At 38.8% G+C, this 20,219-nt stretch overlaps 1 protein-coding gene across 5 annotated transcripts in view; it reads left to right on the plus strand.

Annotated features, from left to right (window-relative positions):
- Nucleotides 1-20,219, plus strand: part of DCL4 (dicer-like 4) — a 92,987-nt gene that overhangs the window by 26,782 nt on the left and 45,986 nt on the right. For all 5 annotated transcript variants that reach the window (XM_010247235.3, XM_088893404.1, XM_010247232.3 and 2 more), the window contains 6 exons: nt 8,320-8,512; nt 18,282-18,442; nt 18,532-18,738; nt 18,882-19,174; nt 19,268-19,548; nt 19,633-20,069. In XM_010247235.3, the coding sequence (XP_010245537.1) occupies nt 8,320-8,512; nt 18,282-18,442; nt 18,532-18,738; nt 18,882-19,174; nt 19,268-19,548; nt 19,633-20,069 (1,572 nt within the window). The remainder of the gene's footprint in view (nt 1-8,319; nt 8,513-18,281; nt 18,443-18,531; nt 18,739-18,881; nt 19,175-19,267; nt 19,549-19,632; nt 20,070-20,219) is intronic.

The raw sequence follows: 20,219 nt of genomic DNA on the forward strand, positions 1-20,219 counted from the left end.
TAGTTTTAGTTTGTTCAGTGCAGGTGGCTTCCATTTCGCTCTCACAACTTCTTTGGGTACACCTGTTTGTGCTATTTCAGGACAGCTTCTTAGAATCTTGTTTGTTGAGAAGTTTTTGAATAGCTCCATGGTCATCACCCAATGTGCAGTTCTGATTTTTATGGCTTCAAAGATTTCCTCCTTTGATTTACTTTTTTCAGAGAAGAGTCTTTGATTTCTTTCCTCCCATATAGTCCATACCATAGCAACTCTTACTGCCTTCCATAAGCACTTTCCTCTTTTCTTTTGTTGCCTTAGGAAGGAGGGGCTGAATAGACTTACCACATTTTGTGGGGGAGCCCATCTGCATCCAAAGAGAGAACAAACAATTTCCCAAATGCAAGAAACAAAGGAACAAGATAAAAGTATGTGGGGTAGGGTTTCACCACAATCCTTACAATGGACACACACATGAGGAGAGAGGGATTTGTTTGTCCTTTTTTGTAGCACATCACAAGTGTTTACCTTCCCTAGGAACACTTCCCAATAGAAGGCTTGTACTTTAGGAGGGATCGGTTTACACTAGATTTCTCTTATTGGGGAGTTCACCCCCAAAGGATCAGAGTGAGTGAGCAAACCGAAGAAAGAGGCACAAGAAAATAAACCATCAGGGGTTGGGGACCAGACTCTACTATCAGTTGTAGTTTGGTCTAAATAGATCTTCTCAAGGGTTGAGATCAAAAGCAATAGGGACTCACATTCAATTTCCCTCAGCCCTCTTCTGAAGCCAAAGTCCCAAGAGATACCCAAGTTTGAAAGCATGCCAACCCTAGCAATAGGTTTGTTTTTAAGGTTTGATAAAGAGTAGATGTTGGCAATTTAACCTTAAAAGGCAAATCCCCAACCCAAAGGTCTTCCCAGAATAAAACTTTATTGCCACACCCAACATCAAAAACGGATAAATTGAAGAAAGGTTGGTAGTACCTCGAAGATTGCCTTCCAGGGGGGATTTGGAGCTGCATTGGAAGCTAGTTTTTCATCCCATTTGTTTTCTGCTTCACCATTAATGCTTTTAATGACCCTGTGCCACAACCTATCTTCTTCACAAGGGAATCTCCATAGCCATTTCCCTAAAAGGGCCTTATTTTTCTTTAAGATGTTCCCAATACCTAGACCACCTTGCTCCTTAGGTTTACAGACTTGCTCCCACTTCACTAAATGATCCCTCTTTTCATCACCAGGTTCCCACAAAAAATCCCTCATTATCTTCTCCAACTTCCTAGCTATTTTCACCATGATCTTAAAGGTGGAGAGGAAATAAGTGGGCAAGTTTGTTAGGGTGGATTTTATCAAGGTGATTCTTGCCCCCAAGAAAATATAACTTCTCTTCCACATTGCCAACTTCTTTGTGAACTTCTTTAAAACTGGCTTCCGAAAGTTTTCAGCTTTTGGGTTTTCCCCCAAGGGCATACCTAGGTATTCTAGAGGCTAGCTTTTCACTTCACAGCCTAGCAAATTTTCCATGGCTTGGATGTCCCCCTCCCCAATGTTTATTCTAGCTATACAACTTTCTCCCCAATTCACTTTTAGTTTGGAGGCCTGTTGAAACTTGTCCACCATATTTTTCTGATTCCTCAAACTGGATTCATCACAACGCTCATAGAAAATGATTTTATCATCAACAAATTGCAAGTGAGACACCACCACTTCTGAACTACCAATCCTCCAACCTTTAAACTGATTTTCTTGGTCAGCCTTGATGATTTGTCTACTCAAAACCTCAGCCACAAAGGTGAATAAGAATGGGGATAAGGGATCACCTTGTCTGAGTCCTCTTGTAGCCGAGAAGAAGTCCTTTGCTACCCCATTCAAAAGGATAGAAAAATGTGTCGAGCTAATACATCCTTTGATCCACAATCTCCATTTTTCACCTAAACCCATCTTTCCCAGCAATGGGTTTTTGCCTTTCTCTTGGGGCTGAATTCTACATATGAGTCTATCAGTGTTCAAATATTGGGGAGTAAAAATCTCCCATCAATGCAAGAAGTGTATGCCCTAGTACAGTTAGAAGAAAGTAGACAAAATGTGATGAGTAATTCTTAGGGGGAGTAGATTGCATTAGTAGTTAAAGTGAGTGTAGTTATAGGTTGTGGTAATTCCTTTAAGAAGAGTGACTTCTAGAAGAAAGTTGATGACCTGAATAAACTATGGTGCGGTCATTGTCAGAAGTCTAGACATACTCGGGATATATGTTGGGAATTTCATGGGAAGTCAAAGTGGGCCCAGGAGCTGAGTAAAAAATCAGACCAAAATAAGAAACCGGGACAGCAAGGTCAGAAGAAGTTTAATGCAGAAAACTTGGCCTCTCAGGAGTCTCAATCATCTACCACTACCTTGAGCCAGGACTACCCTTTTGTGACTAATCCCAGGGAAGATATCATTAACTCTTTCCGTGACCACTTGGAGTTGTATGGGAAGGCAATCCGCCAGATGGATTTTGCTCCCCCCCCCCCCCAACTTCCTTTATGTCTACATTAGGTAATGGTAATTCTGCCACAACTTTCCATATTTCCTCTCATCCCTTAGACTCCCCTTGGATAGGATAATAGATTTTGGAGCCTCGAACCATATGACTAGTAAGTCAAATTGTTTTCAATCTGATAATCTTTTTATCTGGTAGGGACAAGGTGAGACTAGTTGATGGCTCTTTCTCCACCATTGTTGGTCAAGGAACCATCTCCCTTCCTTGGACTCACCCTTTCTAATGTACTACATGTTCCAAAACTACCTATAAATTTGTTCTCTGTTAGTAGTATAACAAATTCGTTAAACTATTCAGTAACCTTTTTCCCTTCTTGTGTGATACGGGATTTGGCCTTGGGGAAGATGATTAGTAGAGGTTGTATGGTGGATGGTCTCTACATGCTGGATAATAAAGTTAGTCTTGTGGTTATTTAGTCCAAGAGTCTGTCTAGAGTCTAGTCTATTTATGGCATAGTCGTTTAGGTCATTTATCTTTTGAGTCGTTAAAAGTTTTGTTTCCAGACTTGTTTAAGTTAGTTTTAGTGTCTGAACTCACATGTCAAACTTGTCAATTGAGCAAACATTGTAGAAATCATTTTGGTTCAAGGAATAATAAATCTGATTTTCCTTTACAATATTGTTTATTCTGATGTTTGGGGCCCTGTTACTTTACCATCTGAGACTGGCTATAAATATTTCATTACACTTATTGATGACTACTCTAGATATACATGCGTGTATCCTTTGCGGTTTAGAGATGAAGTACCCAAAATTATTAAAGATTTCCAATGCTTGATATTTACTCAATTTCAAATGGAGATTCAAATTTTCCAATCAGACAATGCCAAAGAGTATTTTCATACTGATCTCATGGAGTTTTTTGCTTCGTGTGGATCCATCCATCGTAGCTCTTGTGCTAGAATCCCCCAACAGAATGGTGTTGCCGAAAGAAAAAACTGCCATCTCCTTGAAGTTGCTCGTGGGTTACTCATACACATGAATGTTCCTAAAAGTTTTTGGTTGGATGCCGTGTTATGTGCTGCCTACCTTATCAATTGTATGCCAACTCGCTTGTTAGGGTACAAGGCCCCTCATCAACTCCTATTTCCCAAAGCTCCCTTCTTCTCCATTCCTATCCGTGTGTTTGGTTGTCGTTGTTTTGTTCAAGACTTGTGTCCTACTCGTGGTAAACTTGATCCTCATACTATTCCCTGTGTGTTCTTGGGTTACCCTTCTTCTCAAAAGGGTTAACAGTGTTCTGACCCCGTTTCCAGAAATTACTATGTTTCTATGGATGTATCTTTCTTTGAGAGTGGTATTTTTTTCCTCGTTTTTCCTCAGGGAGAGAGTAAGGTGGAGGAGAAAAACGAGTCCAGGTTCTTCCTCCTTTGCCCGACCCTCCTTTGTTCCATGTTTTTCTTTATCGCCACAAGGACTAGCCAAATTCAAGGGCTGTGGAGCAACTTGAAACTGTACCACCAACATCATCAGATTCATTGGGGACAAATCCTATCCAACCAGGTACTCTTATTCCTATTGATGTTCCTGACCCTCTTGCTATTGATACTTCATTTTCTAATGACCTAGACATCCCTATTGCACAAAGGAAGGGGGTTAGGTCTTGTACCACCAAACATCCTATCTCCCATTTTGTCTCCTATGAGAATATCTCATCCTCTTTTCGTGCTTTTCTTTCATCCATTGGGAGTGTCCCTATCCCTAAAAATGTGGTAGAGGTCCTCTCAGTACCTGAATGGATAAAGGCAATGACAGAAAAGATAAATGCCTTACATAAAAATGGTAGATGGGAGTTAGTGGATCTTCTTGAGGGTAAGGAACTAGTAGGGTGTACGTGGGTGTTCATAGTGAAGCATAGGGCTGATGGCACAGTAGAAAGTTACAAGGCCAGGTTGGTGGCAAAAGGGTTTACTAAGGTGTATGGAGTAGATTATGCAGAGACTTTTTCTCTAGTGGCTAAGAGGAATTCCATCAGAGTTCTTTTCTCTCTTGCTGCAAATCTTGATTGGGATCTTCATCAGCTAGATATTAAAAACACCTTCTTGAATGGTGACCTTGAAGAAGAGGTGTACATGGTTCAACCCCCAGGCTTTAGTGCCCAAGGCAAAGAACAAAAGGTGTGTAGGTTAAAGAAGTCCTTGTATGGACTAAAAAATCACCAAGAGCTTGGTTCAACAAGTTTCATCTGACTATGTAGCATATTGGCTACAAATAGTGTCTGACAGACCATAGATTATTTGTGAAAAGAGGAGAAGGAAAGATTGCAGCCTTGATAATGTATGTTGATGACATAGTGATCACAGGTGATTGGAAAGTTGAAATTCAAAGGCTAAAGGACCTCTTGGCCACTAAATTTGAGGTGAAGGATCTAGGTCCATTACGGTATTTCCTTAGAATTGAAGTGGCCCGCTCACAAGGGGATTTTCATTTTTCAAAGGAAATATATTCTAGATTTGTTACAAGATTTAGGAAAATTAGGAGTTAAGCCAACTGGCTCTCCTATTGATCAAAATCATAGACTGGGTGACTGTTGTGGTAAGATTATCGAAGATGTAAAGCAATTCTAGAGACTTGAAGTCTCTTGTATTTGTCCATGACCCGGCCAGACATTGCTTATGCCGTGGGTATACTTAGTCAATTCATGCATTCTCCTAAGACCACACACTTAGAGGCAGCTAGAGAATCCTCAGGTATCTAAAGAAGTTTTCAAGAGCTGGTTTACTATTTCAGAAGAACGAGCATTTGAAGGTTGAAGTATATACGGATGTTGACAGGGCCGGATCAGTTGATGACAGAAAATCCATAGTGGGTACTGTACTTTTATAGGAGGAAACCTAGTCACATGGAGAAGTAAGAAACAAAGTGTTGTGGCTAGGTCTAGTGCCGAAGCTAAGGGCCTGTCCGTTTCCTCTTAACTCTTATTTCTTAAGAGGAATCTTTTAACTTTAAGAGAAAAATGGTTGTTCGTTTCCTCTTATCTCTTATCTCTTAAAGTGTAATCATACAACTTTTTGTTTTCCAATGATACCCCCAAAAAAACAAACAAAAACTCTCATATATGGGGTCAAAATGGATATTTGATAATTTTCAAAATTCAGAATTCAGAACATTCTTTGTATTTAGAGTTCAGAGGAAAGCAAAGTTCACTAATACTAATATACCTCTTAATGTACTTATTGCACTTTCAGATGTCAGACTTCAGAGCAAACAAACATGCCCTAAGTATAGAGCAATGTCTCATGGAGTGGTTGAAGCTATGTGGATAAAGAATTTGTTGAGCGAGCTGGGTTTTCCTATCGATAGTCCCATGTCCTTGTATTGTAATAACAAGGCTGCCATCAACATTGCAGCCAACCCAGTTCTTCATGATAGAACTAAACATATTGAGGTAGACAAACACTTTATTAGAGAAAAATTGTTGTGTACTCCATGTGTTAGTTCTAAGGAGCAACTTGCAGGCATATTTACAAAGAGCTTAACATCACTTGCGGCACAATGATTTATATGACAAGTTGGGTATGATTGATATCTATGTCCCAACTTGAGGGGGAGTGTTGAATCTGTCAGTTTTTCTTTATTTTAGTGCCACAGGGGCACACATGTAAATTTATCTTTTTATTATTAGAGTGGGTCGCCCTAATATAAATACTAAAAAGACTGGCGCTGCCAGTGGTAGCTTTGATTTCAAATCTCTTCTCTCTTCTCTCTTCTCACTGTTCTGAATCTTTACTGTGTTTTTTACCAAGAAAACAGAAACCTTTCCCCTGTCTTCCTTGTCCTCTCCCCTTCGCCCATGTAGACCCCAGCTTGCCACCTCACCATCTCTTCTTCTTTCTTGAAACACCCTATCCACAGTGCCGCTTTGACTCCCATCAGTTAGCCAAACCTTCCTCCATAGACCATTGGCAAGGAGAGCAAAAGATCGAGGGATGTCCTCTGGTTTCACTCCCACAATCTTCACCTTCACTGCATGCAGATCATGCAAGTCAAGGTCTTTCAAGATTCCACCCAAGGTTCTTATTATCCTTTCGATGATTGATTTCTTCTAGAAGTTGAAAGGAAGCCCTACGATCTTCAGCATTGATCTTTCTTCACCAATATCTCTTTTGTTGCAGGACATGTGCCAGTTCTCCACTGTAACCAATCCCTCCTCTGTTTCAATCGGTGACAAATCCAAGGTTTCATCTCCAATATCAAGAGCAGCTCTTGTCTTGCTGAAAAGTACTATTACAGCCTTGGAGCTAATCTTGAACTTCTCCACAATCAAGTTTCCCATTGCTTTCTAGTCTTGAGTATTTTTTCCTGCAATTAGAACGAATCTTTTTTCCCAGACTCCTTTCTCTACCTCCATTTCTAACTTCTGTACTCTTTGAGAGTTAGAGATTACAGTTTCTTCTTTCTTTCCTACAAGGCCTTCTTGCTCTCTTACTCTTTCACTTGTAGCAGAGTTATCTTTTGTCCTTTCATCATTTTTTTTCTCCTCTTCCTTCTTATGATATTGGTGCTCTACCTTGCCTGTTTCAAGTGTAACCAGAAAGTCTTGTATGTTGTCTGCTGCCATCTGCCAGCCTTTGCTCTCCTTTCCTTCTGGAATGCAGATCATTTGCTTCTTTCCTTTTCCAAAGAACTCTGCAACTGTGATGAACCACCTCTTCCTATTCCACTTCAGTTCAACCTCAAATCTAGCTCCAAGTAGCTCTTCCATCCAATCATTCTAATAGAGTATATTGCTCAATCAAGAAAGCCTTTTAGCCAACTTTCTGCATCTCCAACCGAGAAGATAGTAGCCTTTTGCTCTTCCTTAACTTCCCTAACCTTCAGGGATACCTGTCTATTACTTCTTTCCTCAAAGAGTAGTTACTTGGCTTCACTAACCAGAACTTGTCCCCACATCTTCACCGGGTTGAATCCTTCATCTCCCCTATTTGCTTTGTCGCCTTGTTTCTCTCCTTTCATCTTCACCAGCCTAAAATAAGGGACTCCCCTTCTCATTTTTCTATTTTGACTTTTCCCCCTTCTTTTTCTAAGGGGCTGCATGTTTGTTGTCTTTGGTTTTTAGGTTTGTGGTTGTTGAGGTTTGGTTTTGGATTGATTCTTGGGTTGGGGCTTCTTTTTCTTCTTTCAGGTGACTACTGGTCACCTTTCTTGTATCTTCTTTTTCTCCTTTTAATAAATTTTATTTAATTGACAAAAAAATGCTGACAGCATTACAGTCATTGGAATTGCATTATTAAAGTTCACTGAGGCACAAAAAACTCAAGGTCCAACCAATCTATCTGGGGCTTTGGAAGGGGTCACTAATAGCTACTCTCAGACTATCTGGGAGAAGTCAAGGTCCATCCAGAAGTCAAGTTAATTGGAATGTTGAAAAAGGTGTCACTAGTACCAGTCCAATCTATCTGGGGTTTTGGAAGGGGTAGAATACAGATCTACCCTCTGGCATTTTTGCACAAAGTAGTTTCTCTCAGACTTAAGTTAGCATTTTTATGTTTATCTGCCGAAGATTCTACCCTAGCACCAAGCAATGGCCTCTGGAAATGGTTTGATCGAACTATATAGTTCAATTATACAATGCTACTGTTAATGGAAAAGATTAAAAGAAGAGATAGTTCCTGATTTTGTGTTTTATACACTTCATCTCCAATTCTTAATGTATTCTGCTTTGTATTGACCTTTATCATCAACTATTCAGAAGTCAAGATTTTTCTGTATATTTTTGATGAAGCTATATATTCTCCATAATTTCCTTCTGTAAAAGTTTGTTTAATCTCCCTCTTGTTTCTGTTTCTTTTTTCCCAGGTTACAGGAAAATATGAAATGTATAGTTTTCGTTAATAGGATTATTGTTGCAAGATCATTGTCATGCATAATTAAGAAGCTAAAGTGCCTGGAAGCTTGGCGGTGTGACTTCCTTGTAGGGCTTCACTCTGGAATGAAGGCTATGTCACGGAAGACCATGAATTCCATCGTTGAGAAGTTTCGTTCTGGAGAGGTAGTGTTTTATACTAATAAGGTCCAATTATTTGTTTCTTGGGAGATATGCTTTTCATTTGAACAAGTTTGTTTTTATAATTCTGTCCTTTGGGGAACAAGTTTGAAAGTTCATCTAAGCACCTAAACCATATATTTTGTACATTTATTATCTTGCAATCAAAATAGGCCCTAAAACTGAAAGTCAAAATTCAAAAAGAATATAATGAATGCTCTGGTTCTGTCAGAATTCATAAGATAACGAGCCCATAGGACTGCAGGTTATTGCTAGAGCCAATTAGACACAAAGTCATGAATGGGTCGTTTAGTATGCTATAGCCTATAGGATTAGAACACAAATGGATAGAAAATACATGTATAGCAAGAAAGAGAAAGAAATGCCAATGGGAAATGGATTATGTAGAGATTATGTGTGTGGGATTTGAGAATGGTGAAATAATCCTATTGGTTCTTGCTTCATCAAATGCTTGTGAAAAGGTCTACCCAACACTATACCAGACCTTTTTAGCCGGCTTCATCCATAGGTTATTCCTATGGATGTGTGGTTGCATGGAACTATTCAACCGTGACACGAACTTGTAGTTCTTTAGGACCCAACATGCATACTGTGGATCAGATTTATTGGTTCTGCAACACTTCCTGAAATGTAACATCATGCCCACTAATGTTTATGTGTACAGACTGTGCACTCTAAGTAGTTTGGTCCATCTAGCTTACAATTTTTATCAAAAACACTTTGCTGTTATGGTGAACAAGCCTGCCACTAGAGAGAGGGAGGGAGGGAGAGATTCCTTTTTACTGTTGACTAAGAAGTGGAGTGGAGGGGTTTAGTTGTCACAACCTTGTCGAGACCTGTTTCAGACCATTGCCCAATTAGCTTGGCCTTGGCCTAAGAGGGTGGGAGGTGGTGCATGCCTATTTAGTTTGAGAGTATGTGGCTACTTCACCTTGATTTCTTATCTAAGGATGAAGGAGTGGTGGGAAGAGGATCAAATAGGGTTTATATGGAAGGGGTATAGAGTCTACAAGACATTCTAGTTGTTGAAAGCAAGAATCCAGGTTTGAACAAAGAAGTTTTTGGAAGAGTTGGGGAAAGAAAATTGGAGATTATTTGTAGGTTAGAGGAGTTAATAGTTTGGAAGTTGAAAGAAGATTGATGGCAAAAGATAGGGAAGAAAGATGAAGGTTAAAAAAGGATCTGGAGGAGATTCTAAGAAAAGAGGAGATTAGCTGGAGATAGAAATATAGATGCAAGCAGATTAGGGAAGGGGATGGAAACACTAGATTCTTCCATTTGTTGGTGAATGGTAGAAGGAAATTTTTAGTGTTGAAGTTGGAGGAGAATGGACAAATTTTGACAAGGGATGAGGATATAGCACAAGCCTTTGCGAACCACTTAAAGGCACTTTATGATTGTCCAAGGAGTTAAAGAGAAGATTTAGAGGATCTGGAATGGAGGGTTGAGAATAGAGAATTGTTGGACACTTTGGAAAAGAATTTTGAGGTACAAGAAGTGCAAAATGCAAATTTCTAATTGAGCAATATAAAGCCCTTGGGCCTGATCATTTTACGATGGCTTTCTATCAAAACTATTGGGGATGACTTAATGGAGGTTTTTGAAGAATTCTTTGAGAGGTAAATTCAACTCAATAGCGAATGCAAATTTTATTGCCTTGATATCAAAGAAAGTTGATGCAATTCAATTGAAGGATTTAAGTCTTGTAAGTTTGGTGGGAAGCATGTATAAAATCATTTCCAAGGTACATTGGGACTGGTTTGTAAGTTGGATTTAGAAAAGGCTTATGACATGGTACATTGGGATTTTCTTATGGAAGTTCTCAACCACAAGGGTTTTGGAGCAAGATGGTGTTAGATGGGTGAAAGGTTGCATTTCATCCAGTCATTTTTCCATTTGGTGAATGAGTAGCTAGTGATTTTTTTTCCTGCTAGAAGGGGCCTTAAACAAAGAGATCCTCTATCCTCCTTCCTTTTTACATTAGTAGTTGATGTACTAAGTGAAATTGTTTTAAGGGCAGATACTATTAATTTTCTTAGATGTTGGAGAGCTGGGACTGGGAGGGAGGAAGTGGTGGCCACACATCTAACCATTTGCAGACAATATTATATCGTTTTGTGAAGGGGAGCAAAAGAGCTTTTGAATTTAAAGAGGCTTTTCAATAATTTTGAGAGAATCTCCAACCTTAATGTAAACTGGAGCAAGAGCTATGTGGTAGGAGTGAACTTAGGGAGTGAAGAGGTGGATTTTCTAGTTAGGCTTTCGGGGTGTGAAATAGGGGTATGGCATTTACAATATTTTGGCACTAGAGGTAGAAGGAAACCCAAATACAGATGGCCGTTACATTTCGATGGGGGTAGAGTGACCTTGATTAGGGCGACACTTGCTAGTCTTCCAGTTTATTTTCTTTCTGCATTCAAGATACCCTCAAGGGAAGCCAAGAAGCTAGAAATTTCTTGTGGGAGTCAGGGGAAGAGAAGAAGGATCATTTGATTAGGTGGGAGATAGTCAGCAGGAGTAAGGAAGAAGGGTGATTAGGATTGGAAAATCTAGTACTTAAGAATGAAGCTCTACTAGGGAAGTGGCTTTGGAGATGGCCGTTAGAGAGAGAGAGAGGTTGTGGCACAAGGAGGTGAATAGTATCATGGCTGTTTGCAGAACGGTTGGGATGTCGGGGTATCTCGAAGGGCGACTCTTGCAACACCTTGGAAGGCCATTCACAGAATTCTACCCCTTTTTCTCAATCTGGTCAGGTATGATGTTAATTCTGGAAACAATGTTTTTTTTTTGGGAAGACATTTGGGCGAGCAACCAACCTCTTAAAAACCTTTTTCCCTCTCTTTACTTTCTTTCCCTTTATAAGGAAGAGTTGGTTTCCAGTTTTATTTCCTACTTAGATTCTTCTGTGGCCCTAAACTAGGATTTTGGTTTCCGTAGAGGGTTACATGACGATGAAAGTGCTTGTGTTTCAGATTTATTGTCTTCACTTGAGTCTATTTGTTTAGATCCCCTCAAACTTGACACAAGAATTTGGACCCCTAACCTGAAAGGTTTTTTCACTTGCTCCTCTTTCTTCAAGTCCCTTTGTTCCACTTCTGCACCTCAGAATTTCCCGGCTAAAGAATTTTGGGCTAGGCCCATTCCCCCAAAGATTGCTGTTTTTTGTTGGGAAGTTTATTATGGTACGATTAACACCTTTGAAAACCTACAAAAGAGAAGACCAAATTGGTGCTTATCCCCTAATTGGTGTGTTCTTTGTAAATCTCAGAATGAGGACTGTCACCACTTTCTAATCTCTTGCTCCTTTGCTACAGCTTTATGGAATTGGATTCTTATGTTGTTTGAGTGTAGGTGGAACCTGCCATCTAATACTAGCTTATTGTTTAGTCCATCTATTTTTGAATGGCACAAAAAGAGAGGGAGAATTATGTGGAAGTGCATAAGAGCAGCTTTGTTGTGGACAGTTTGGGAAGAAAGGAACACCGAAATCTTTTGTGAAAAAGAAAGAAGCTTCTCGGAAGTTAAAGAATGTATTCGGACAAGGGAATTCAGTGGCTGAAAACTCTAAAGCTCTTTGATGCATACTCTTTTGATAACCTATGGAGAAGCTGGTTAGCAGTGGCTAATACTTCTACCAGGAAGGACATACATGGGGTTGAATAGATACCACCAGGGGAGGAGTTTATCAAGCTGAACTTTGATGGAAGTAGCCAAGGAAATCTAGAACCTTCAGGCATAGGAGGAGTGTTGAGAAACAAAGATAGTAGCATTATATCTTTGTACTCAGGTCCGGTGGGTGTGGGAGACTCTTTAAGGGCCGAATTACTTGCTGCTGTCCAAGGAAACCAGCTTGCAAATCAGCTAGGCATAAAGCACTTGATTATTGAAGGGGATTCGCAGGTGATAGTGGGTTGGCTGAAGGATCCGGACACTGTGATTTGGGGTTTTAGAGATCTTCTCAAAAAGGTTAAATGGTTAACAAGGAATATGGCAATCAGAGTTCAGTTGGTAGGCAGATCAGCCAAGCCATTGGTTGATTCACTTGCAAAACAAGGGGTTCTCTGGGATACTTTATTTTGGGTTTCTGTGTAATTTCTTTTGTACTTATAGTTCTATAACTAGCTTTAAAGGAAAGGTCGCATCTCGTGCCTTTCCACGGGTTGCACGTAATTGTTATTTGCTTTTTAATAAAATCTCACTCATTTATAAAAAAAAAACGGAAACCCAAATACAGATAGCTTCTGGTACCCAATGATCGAGAGATTTAACAAGAGACTTGCAATTGCAAATTGGAAGAGAAATTACATCTCTTTGGGGGGTAGGATAACTTTAATTAAATCAACATTGGCCAATTTACCAATGTATTTCTTGTCTACATTCAAAGTACTAGTGAAAATGGCAAACCAATTAGAGAAGATTATGAGGGGCTTCTTGTGGGAACTAGGAAACACTAAGAAGGATCACCTAGTGAAGTGGGAGGTGTTTTCTAAAAGTATAGATGATGGAGGCCTAGGTATAAGAAATATTGGATTAAGGAATATAACATTGTTGGGGAAATGGTTATGGAGGTTGCCATTGGGACAGGATAGACTATGGCATAGAGTGATTGTTAGCATACATGGATTAGTAGACAATGGTTGGGATGCAGGTCTCGACCCTAGGGCTTCTCGATGTTCTCCCTAGAAAACAATTCATGGTATCTTGCCTTTCATCCTCCCTTATTTCACATTTGATGTTTGTGCAGGAAACAAAGTTTTATTTTGGGAAGATGCTTGGATTGGAGAGATTTCCCTTAGTGATAGGTTCCCTACTATTTATTCACTTTTAGAGAATAAAAGAAAAGTTATCTCTTCGGTGTTTGTTGGTAACTCATGGGATCTAGGCTTGAGGAGAGGGTTAAGGGAGTTGGGAATGGAGATGATGGATGAACTTGTAACTCTTTTAGGGTTGGTCTACTTGGATCAATCATGCTTGGATAGCAGAATTTGGAAACCTTTCCCATCTGTTTTTTTCACTCTTTCTATAATATCCTCCTTTAGTCATCTAACCTTGCAGGGAATTTTCCATCAAAGGAGGTTTGGTGTAGCCCTGTACCTCAAAAAATTTGTTTTTTTTTTTGTTGGTAGGTGGTACTCCAAAAAATCAATACTTCGGATTTGTTGCAAGTAAAAAGGTCAAATCTTTGCCTTTCACCCCATGTTTGTAGCCTCTGCCTAGGTTTTGGTGAGACGATCAAACACCTATTAATCTCTTGTCCTTTTCTATTATATATTTGTTGGTTCTCTTCTCTCTTTGGCTGCAGGTAGACCCCTCCTTCAGATGTGGTGAGCCTCTTTGACTCAAAATTTTTCAGGCATCCAAAGAGGCATGGGAGAATCATGTGGAGAGATACAAGATCAGTTGTTCTTTGGTCAGTTTGGGAAGAAAGAAACAATTGATTTATATAGGAGAAATAACCCTTATCATTATTCACTGGTTGAAATCAATTGGTTTATTCAAAGACTTCTCAACTGAGGATATCTACAGGAATTAGGGTGAGGTGGCTGTTACAACTTCCCTAAAACCTATTGTACAGGAACTTTTGGTCTCTGCCAACACAACAAAGGATGAAGTTGAACTTTGATGGAAGCTCTATAAGTAATCCAGGCCCTTCGGGTGTAAGGGGAGTTTTCAAAGATGGAGAATGCAGAATAATTGCTTTGTTTTGGGGACCAATAGGAGTGAGAGACTCATTGAGAGCAGAGGTGATGGCTTTGTTTCAAGGTGTATGATATGCCAAACAGTTGGGGTTACACCAAATTGAGATAGGAGGAGATTCTAAGTTGCTAATTGGTTGGATGAAGTCAGGTTGTTTGGGAGCCTGGACACATAGACAGTTGATACAGGAAATCCTAAGAATAACAAGGGAGATTGGTGCATGTATCAAGTGGACAAGAAGATCAGCTAAGCTGATACCTTAACAAAACAAGGGACTGTGAGAGAGAACTTGTTCTGGGCAGTGTTGTAATAGTGGTTGACAGTTGTATACCTTGATAATTTTTTTATTAACTCGGATGTCTCTTGACATACTCCAATTTGGGCTAGGAAACTGACCCAAAACAACTACTAATTGTTTTAGAACTAAGTAAAATCCATAGATGACCAATGAAAACACTCCAACAAGGGCTCTAATTACTAAAATAACTCTAATAACTCATTACTGATCCCATTAAGGTTAACATACTTTAAAGGTATGGGAAATTACTAAAAATAGTAAACCATGAATTTACCAAAAACAGTAATTACGTGAATTACCATAAACAGTAAGTAAAAGAATTACCATAAATAGTAATCTTGAAATAGTAATAAAATTCCAAGAGAAACAGAACCTTATCCTTAAGACACCACAACTAGAAAATATAAACAAACACGTGAAACAGTACCACTATCCTATAACCCCAAAATCCTGAAAATGGTATAGGAATTGGAACACTAACTTAATTCTCCATGGATTTTTTCCTTGCTCCCATATCTGCATCACCAATACCATTCAACACCAACTCAGGCTTCGGGATTTGGTTCAAATTACTTATAGAGGTATCCATTGATCTTTAAGAAGTCAAAATTTTCTTTCAGTAATTGATTTTTTATCAGGAATAACATACCACCTGGCCTACTGCCTACAACCAGTACTCTAACACTTCCACTAGGTGGAAAGCAAACTCGGTGCCAAAATAGGGAGGGGAAGAACTAGGGTGCTTGCTATAGAGCCTCCAGAACCTTGCAAATCTCCAATTGCCCTTTCTAAGAATGCCACAGGAGAGAAACTATCCTTTGAGCACCACCTTCAAGGCTCCTCTAGGTTGTTCACAATCAGAGCTTCTAAAATCACTAATTTTCTTTGATTTTTGGGACAACTCTCAAGAAGCATCTTGGCAGAGGAAATCTTGTATGCAGATCATGGGCATATGGAGGTGGAAGCTTATACTGATGTAGATTGGGTTGGTTCTTTGGATGATAGGAGGTTGACATTTGGTTTTTGTACCTTTTTTGGTGGGAACATTGTATGCCAAGAAAGTAAGAAGCAATCAATGATAACCAGGTCCAGTACAGAAGCAAAGTATAAAGCCATGGCTCATGGTGTTTTTGAGTTGCTTTGGATACAATTCTTACTTGGAGAACTTGGAGTAAAGGTAGAAGAGCCTTTGAGACTTTACTGTGATAATCAAGCTGCCATCAACATAGCCCACAATCCAGTACAACATGATCAGACTAATCATATAGAAATGGCCAAACACTTCATCAAGGAGAGAGTTGCATCTGGTGAAGTGTTCCTTCCATACATTGCCTCTCACTTACAACTAGTTGATGTATTTACAAAGGGAGTTGGAAAGAATAAGTTGGAGATTGATGATGGAAGGTTGGGTATGATTAACATCTACACACGGCTTGAGGGGGATTGTTGAGTTTGTGGGCTGTTTGTGTGTTTGTACAGCTGACTGGTCTATGTAATGGGCCAAATGGGCTTATAGTTCTTAAGTTTTTAGTTTTATTTAATTTAGCTGTTCTGTTTGTTATTGGGCCTAAGTTATTAGCTTAGTTTTGGTTTATTTGTTAGAACCACACTTAAATTAAGGACAGAGTTAAACTTAGTTTATTGTAATTTCAAGTGTAAAAGAAGTATGAGCGACAGAACTGTTATTGGCCTCCCCAATTTCTCTCTTTGTTCTACTCTTCTCTACTGGTTTCTTCTTCCTACAGGTATATCCACTTGATTTTATTACTTTTTATGAGTGATGGGCAGTGTGTACAAAGGGCAGGGACATAATCATGTGAGTTGATGACTCACACTTGGAATTCCTTGTTGAAGACCAACAATTGCAATGATCTTTTCTGATATAACTAATAAAGTTTTACTGTTAGGCTATGTTTGGTTTGAAGGAAAATGTAGGAAAAGGGAGGGAAAGGTAGGGAAACCTTTACAACCCTTGTATTGGTTTCCCTATCATTCCCTACATTTTCCTTCAAACCAAACATAGCCTTATGTGATTCTATTAGAGCTGAATTTCTTGTTACACTATGAAGATTACAGTTTGCAAACGAACTCAACTTGGGAAATGTGGTGATTGAAGGGGATTTAAAATTGGTGCTGGGTGAGGAGACACTTGATGTACTGTAGTCCTATGATCCCTGTTGTACTATAGTCTTTGTCTTCTTTTTGTCTTTCAGCCCTCCAAGGGCCCTTTTTCTAATTATTCTTTTTTCACCTTTAGCCCTTCAAGGGCTCTTTTGTAAATATATATATATATATATATATATATACTCTTTGGGTGTGGGGATCGATTCATTCTGTTAGACACCCCTGAAACCTTTGGTGTTCTCACAAACTAGAAGATTGACACTAGGATGGCTGAAGGACCCAAAGACCATAATATGATGTTATAGGAAAGAGGGAATAAGATAAAGAAGTTCAAATGGCTCACTAGAAATATGAGTTTGAGAGTACAATGGGTGAGAAGATTGGCAAATGGGATGGCTGATACTTAAGCTAAACAAGGGATGAATAGAAATCAGTTGTAATGTTGTGAGAGGTAGCATCTTGTGCCTCCCTAAGGGATGCTTGTATTGCCAATTTTAAGTGATTAATAAAGCTCACTTTTACTTGTCAAAAAAAAAATATTTACTGTTACTTATAAAAGAATAATTCTGGGGTTCATGTGTAGCCCCACTATCTTTTATATTAACTACTGAAACAAGAACCAGAAATTAGAAGCTTACCTGTGGCCACCAGTTGCTTAAAAGATTAGTAATAAAATGTTTTTCTACTCTCTGTTACTTATTTATAAACCTGTCAATACCTAGATCTAAGGAGTGCTTGGCACAATTCAAATTGTACTCCATTCTCTTTTTAATAAAATATTGAAACGTTACCGATAAAAAAATATAAATCATCCTGCCTTTTTTTCCATTCATCAGATGTTCAAAGCAACACCAAAAACAGAAATAAGCGTCGGAGTCAGATCTTGAGCTAGTAGAAGAAAAAGACATCAGTTTGGTGGGTGTGTTGAAGTGTGTCAGTCGACACCCCAGAATTAGTATTTATGTTATTATGGTTAAAGACCATTCTGTCCTTAATATACAAATAATAGTGTACAAAATAATACAAAGAATCTAATGTACAAGTAAACATAAAAAGACAAAAATAACCCTCCGTTAGCTCTCTTTATGTCTACAACAGGAACAATGACAAACCAACAAAAACAAACAAGCACGGGTGCCCTATTACTTTTGCAGAAACAACTGTATAAATATTAAAAATAAAAGTGAAAAGAAAAAAAACATAGTGAGCGGAAGATTCAAAGCTAAAGGTTGCCACACATATGTACAGGACATACAATAAATCTCCTGGCATATCTACAATGCTGCCCAACAGCAAAAGCTGAAAGAACTGGCCCTCCTGAATACAAAATCTAAATACTAAACAGCTCACCCAATGGAAAGTTCTATTGTTGTCCTTCCTCTCCTTTTTCCTCTTTCGTAACAGGCCTCCCAAGAAAAGATTGCCATCTCTCCCCAAAAGAAACCTCTTCTAACATCAATGAACCTATATGGTGCAGTCCATGTGGAAAAACCTGAATTACAAGTTTGAGGTTGCCATGATTATGAGAAAAAAAAAAAAACAAGAGAAACATTTTACTTTTTATGCATGGTCATAATTCATGTATTTCATGTTGAAGACTTCTCTTTTAAACTTCCACTGCTTTTTTCTCCACAGCTGAATCTTCTGGTTGCAACTAAAGTGGGTGAAGAAGGACTTGATATACAGACTTGTTGCCTTGTAATACGGTTTGATTTACCAGAAACTGTTGCAAGTTTTATACAATCTAGAGGTCGCGCACGCATGCCTCAATCAGAATATGCATTTTTGGTAGACAGGTGCTTTCTTTATTTATAAGCTATGAGTGCATAGATTTTTGGTTCATAAAGCTTCTAATGATCTTTGACTGGCCTTCTTAACAATGCAGGGGAAACCAGAGTGAGCTACACTTGATTAATAATTTTGTGTCTGATGAAAATCAGATGAACAAAGAAATTACATGTAGATCATCCCTAGAGACATTTGATTTTCTGGAAGAATCAACATATAAGGTTGATTCTACTGGTGCCTCCATCACTGCTGGATATAGTGTTTCACTACTCTACCATTATTGTTCCAAACTCCCTCATGATGAGTACGCATTTTATTGCATTTTTTCTAATTTTAACTTTTATTTCATGGTCTTCTATGTTTCATTTTGGGTCTTGGTTTTCTGCTTCTCTAAATGTTTTGTTCTAAACAAGTCATCACTTATTGTATATTGATTCTTGTTTGTAGATACTTCAACCCTAAACCAGAATTCTTTTATTTCAATGATTCAAGTGGAACAGTATGCCACTTAATCCTTCCATCTAATGCTGCAATTCATCAAGTTGTAAGCATGCCCCAACCATCAAAAGAAGCAGCTAAGAGAAATGTCTGCCTCAAAGCATGCAAGGAATTACATCTAGTAGGTGCTCTGACAGACCATCTTCTGCCAGGTCAAGATGGTGGAAAGGCAGAAGGATTGTTCTTAACCTCTTCAGGATCTGAGATCTCTGAAGGCTTAACCACACCGCAGAGCTGTGAAGGTTTAACTGCAGCATTTAGCTTCTTATTGTTGTATTTTTTCCATGATATTGCTTCTTAGAACATGCTAACTTCCATTACTGAAAATTTGGCAGAAGAGGGTGATCAAAGAGAACTTCATGAGATGCTAATACCTGCTGCATTTAGAGTACCTTGGACTAATTTGGAGGATCGTGTCACTCTTAACTTTTATTTTTTAAGGTTTAATCCTGTTCCTGAGGACAGGGTGTATAAAAAATTTGGTCTATTTGTAAAAGAAGCTCTCCCAATAGAGGCTGAAAATATGGAGGTTGACCTTCATCTAGCTCATGGTAGAAACAGAATCGTAAAGACAAAGCTTTGTCCTTTTGGGGTCATTGAATTTGATCAAGAAGAGGTAATCTGATCACCTATAATTGAAAATTATGTTGTTTACATGATTTTCTACCAGTAACTGCAAAATAATTTACTCTTTCTGCAGATGAAACAAGCAGAATATTTCCAGGAGTTGTTTCTCAAGCTCATCCTCAACCGCTCAGAGTTGTTTCCTGATTTTGTTCCCTTGGGAAAGAATGATTCCTCTCAAGCAAGCTCATCAACTTTCTATCTGTTGCTTCCTGTCAAGCAGCATGAGTACAAGGAGAAAATGACTGTTGATTGGGAGATTGTTAAAAGATGCTTATCTTCTCCTGTTTTCAGAGTTCAAATAAATGGAGCTGATAGTGATCATCTTTCTGTGAGCAACTCATTAAGACTTGCTAGTGGTCCCAGAAGGATATCTGACATCGTGAACAGCTTAGTGTACTGCCCTCACAGAAAGCTTTTTTTCTTTGTAGCTGGCATTCTTCCTGGAATAAATGGATACAGCCCTTTTCCTGGATCACGATATTCAAGCTATTCAGAGTACTATATTCAAAAGTAGGTAATCTATCCATGTAATTATTATTATTGATATTCTAGTAATACCCTAGTGCTGCTATACTCATTCTATAATAGTTCCTCTGGTGTATTTAAATCAAGAGAAGAAAATCTCTAAGTTGGAAAATTTCTGTTGTATCATTGCTAAAA

Source organism: Nelumbo nucifera, chromosome 8, assembly GCF_055504915.1.
Source record: "Nelumbo nucifera cultivar China Antique chromosome 8, China Antique-T2T, whole genome shotgun sequence".
Lineage (NCBI taxonomy): Eukaryota > Viridiplantae > Streptophyta > Magnoliopsida > Proteales > Nelumbonaceae > Nelumbo > Nelumbo nucifera.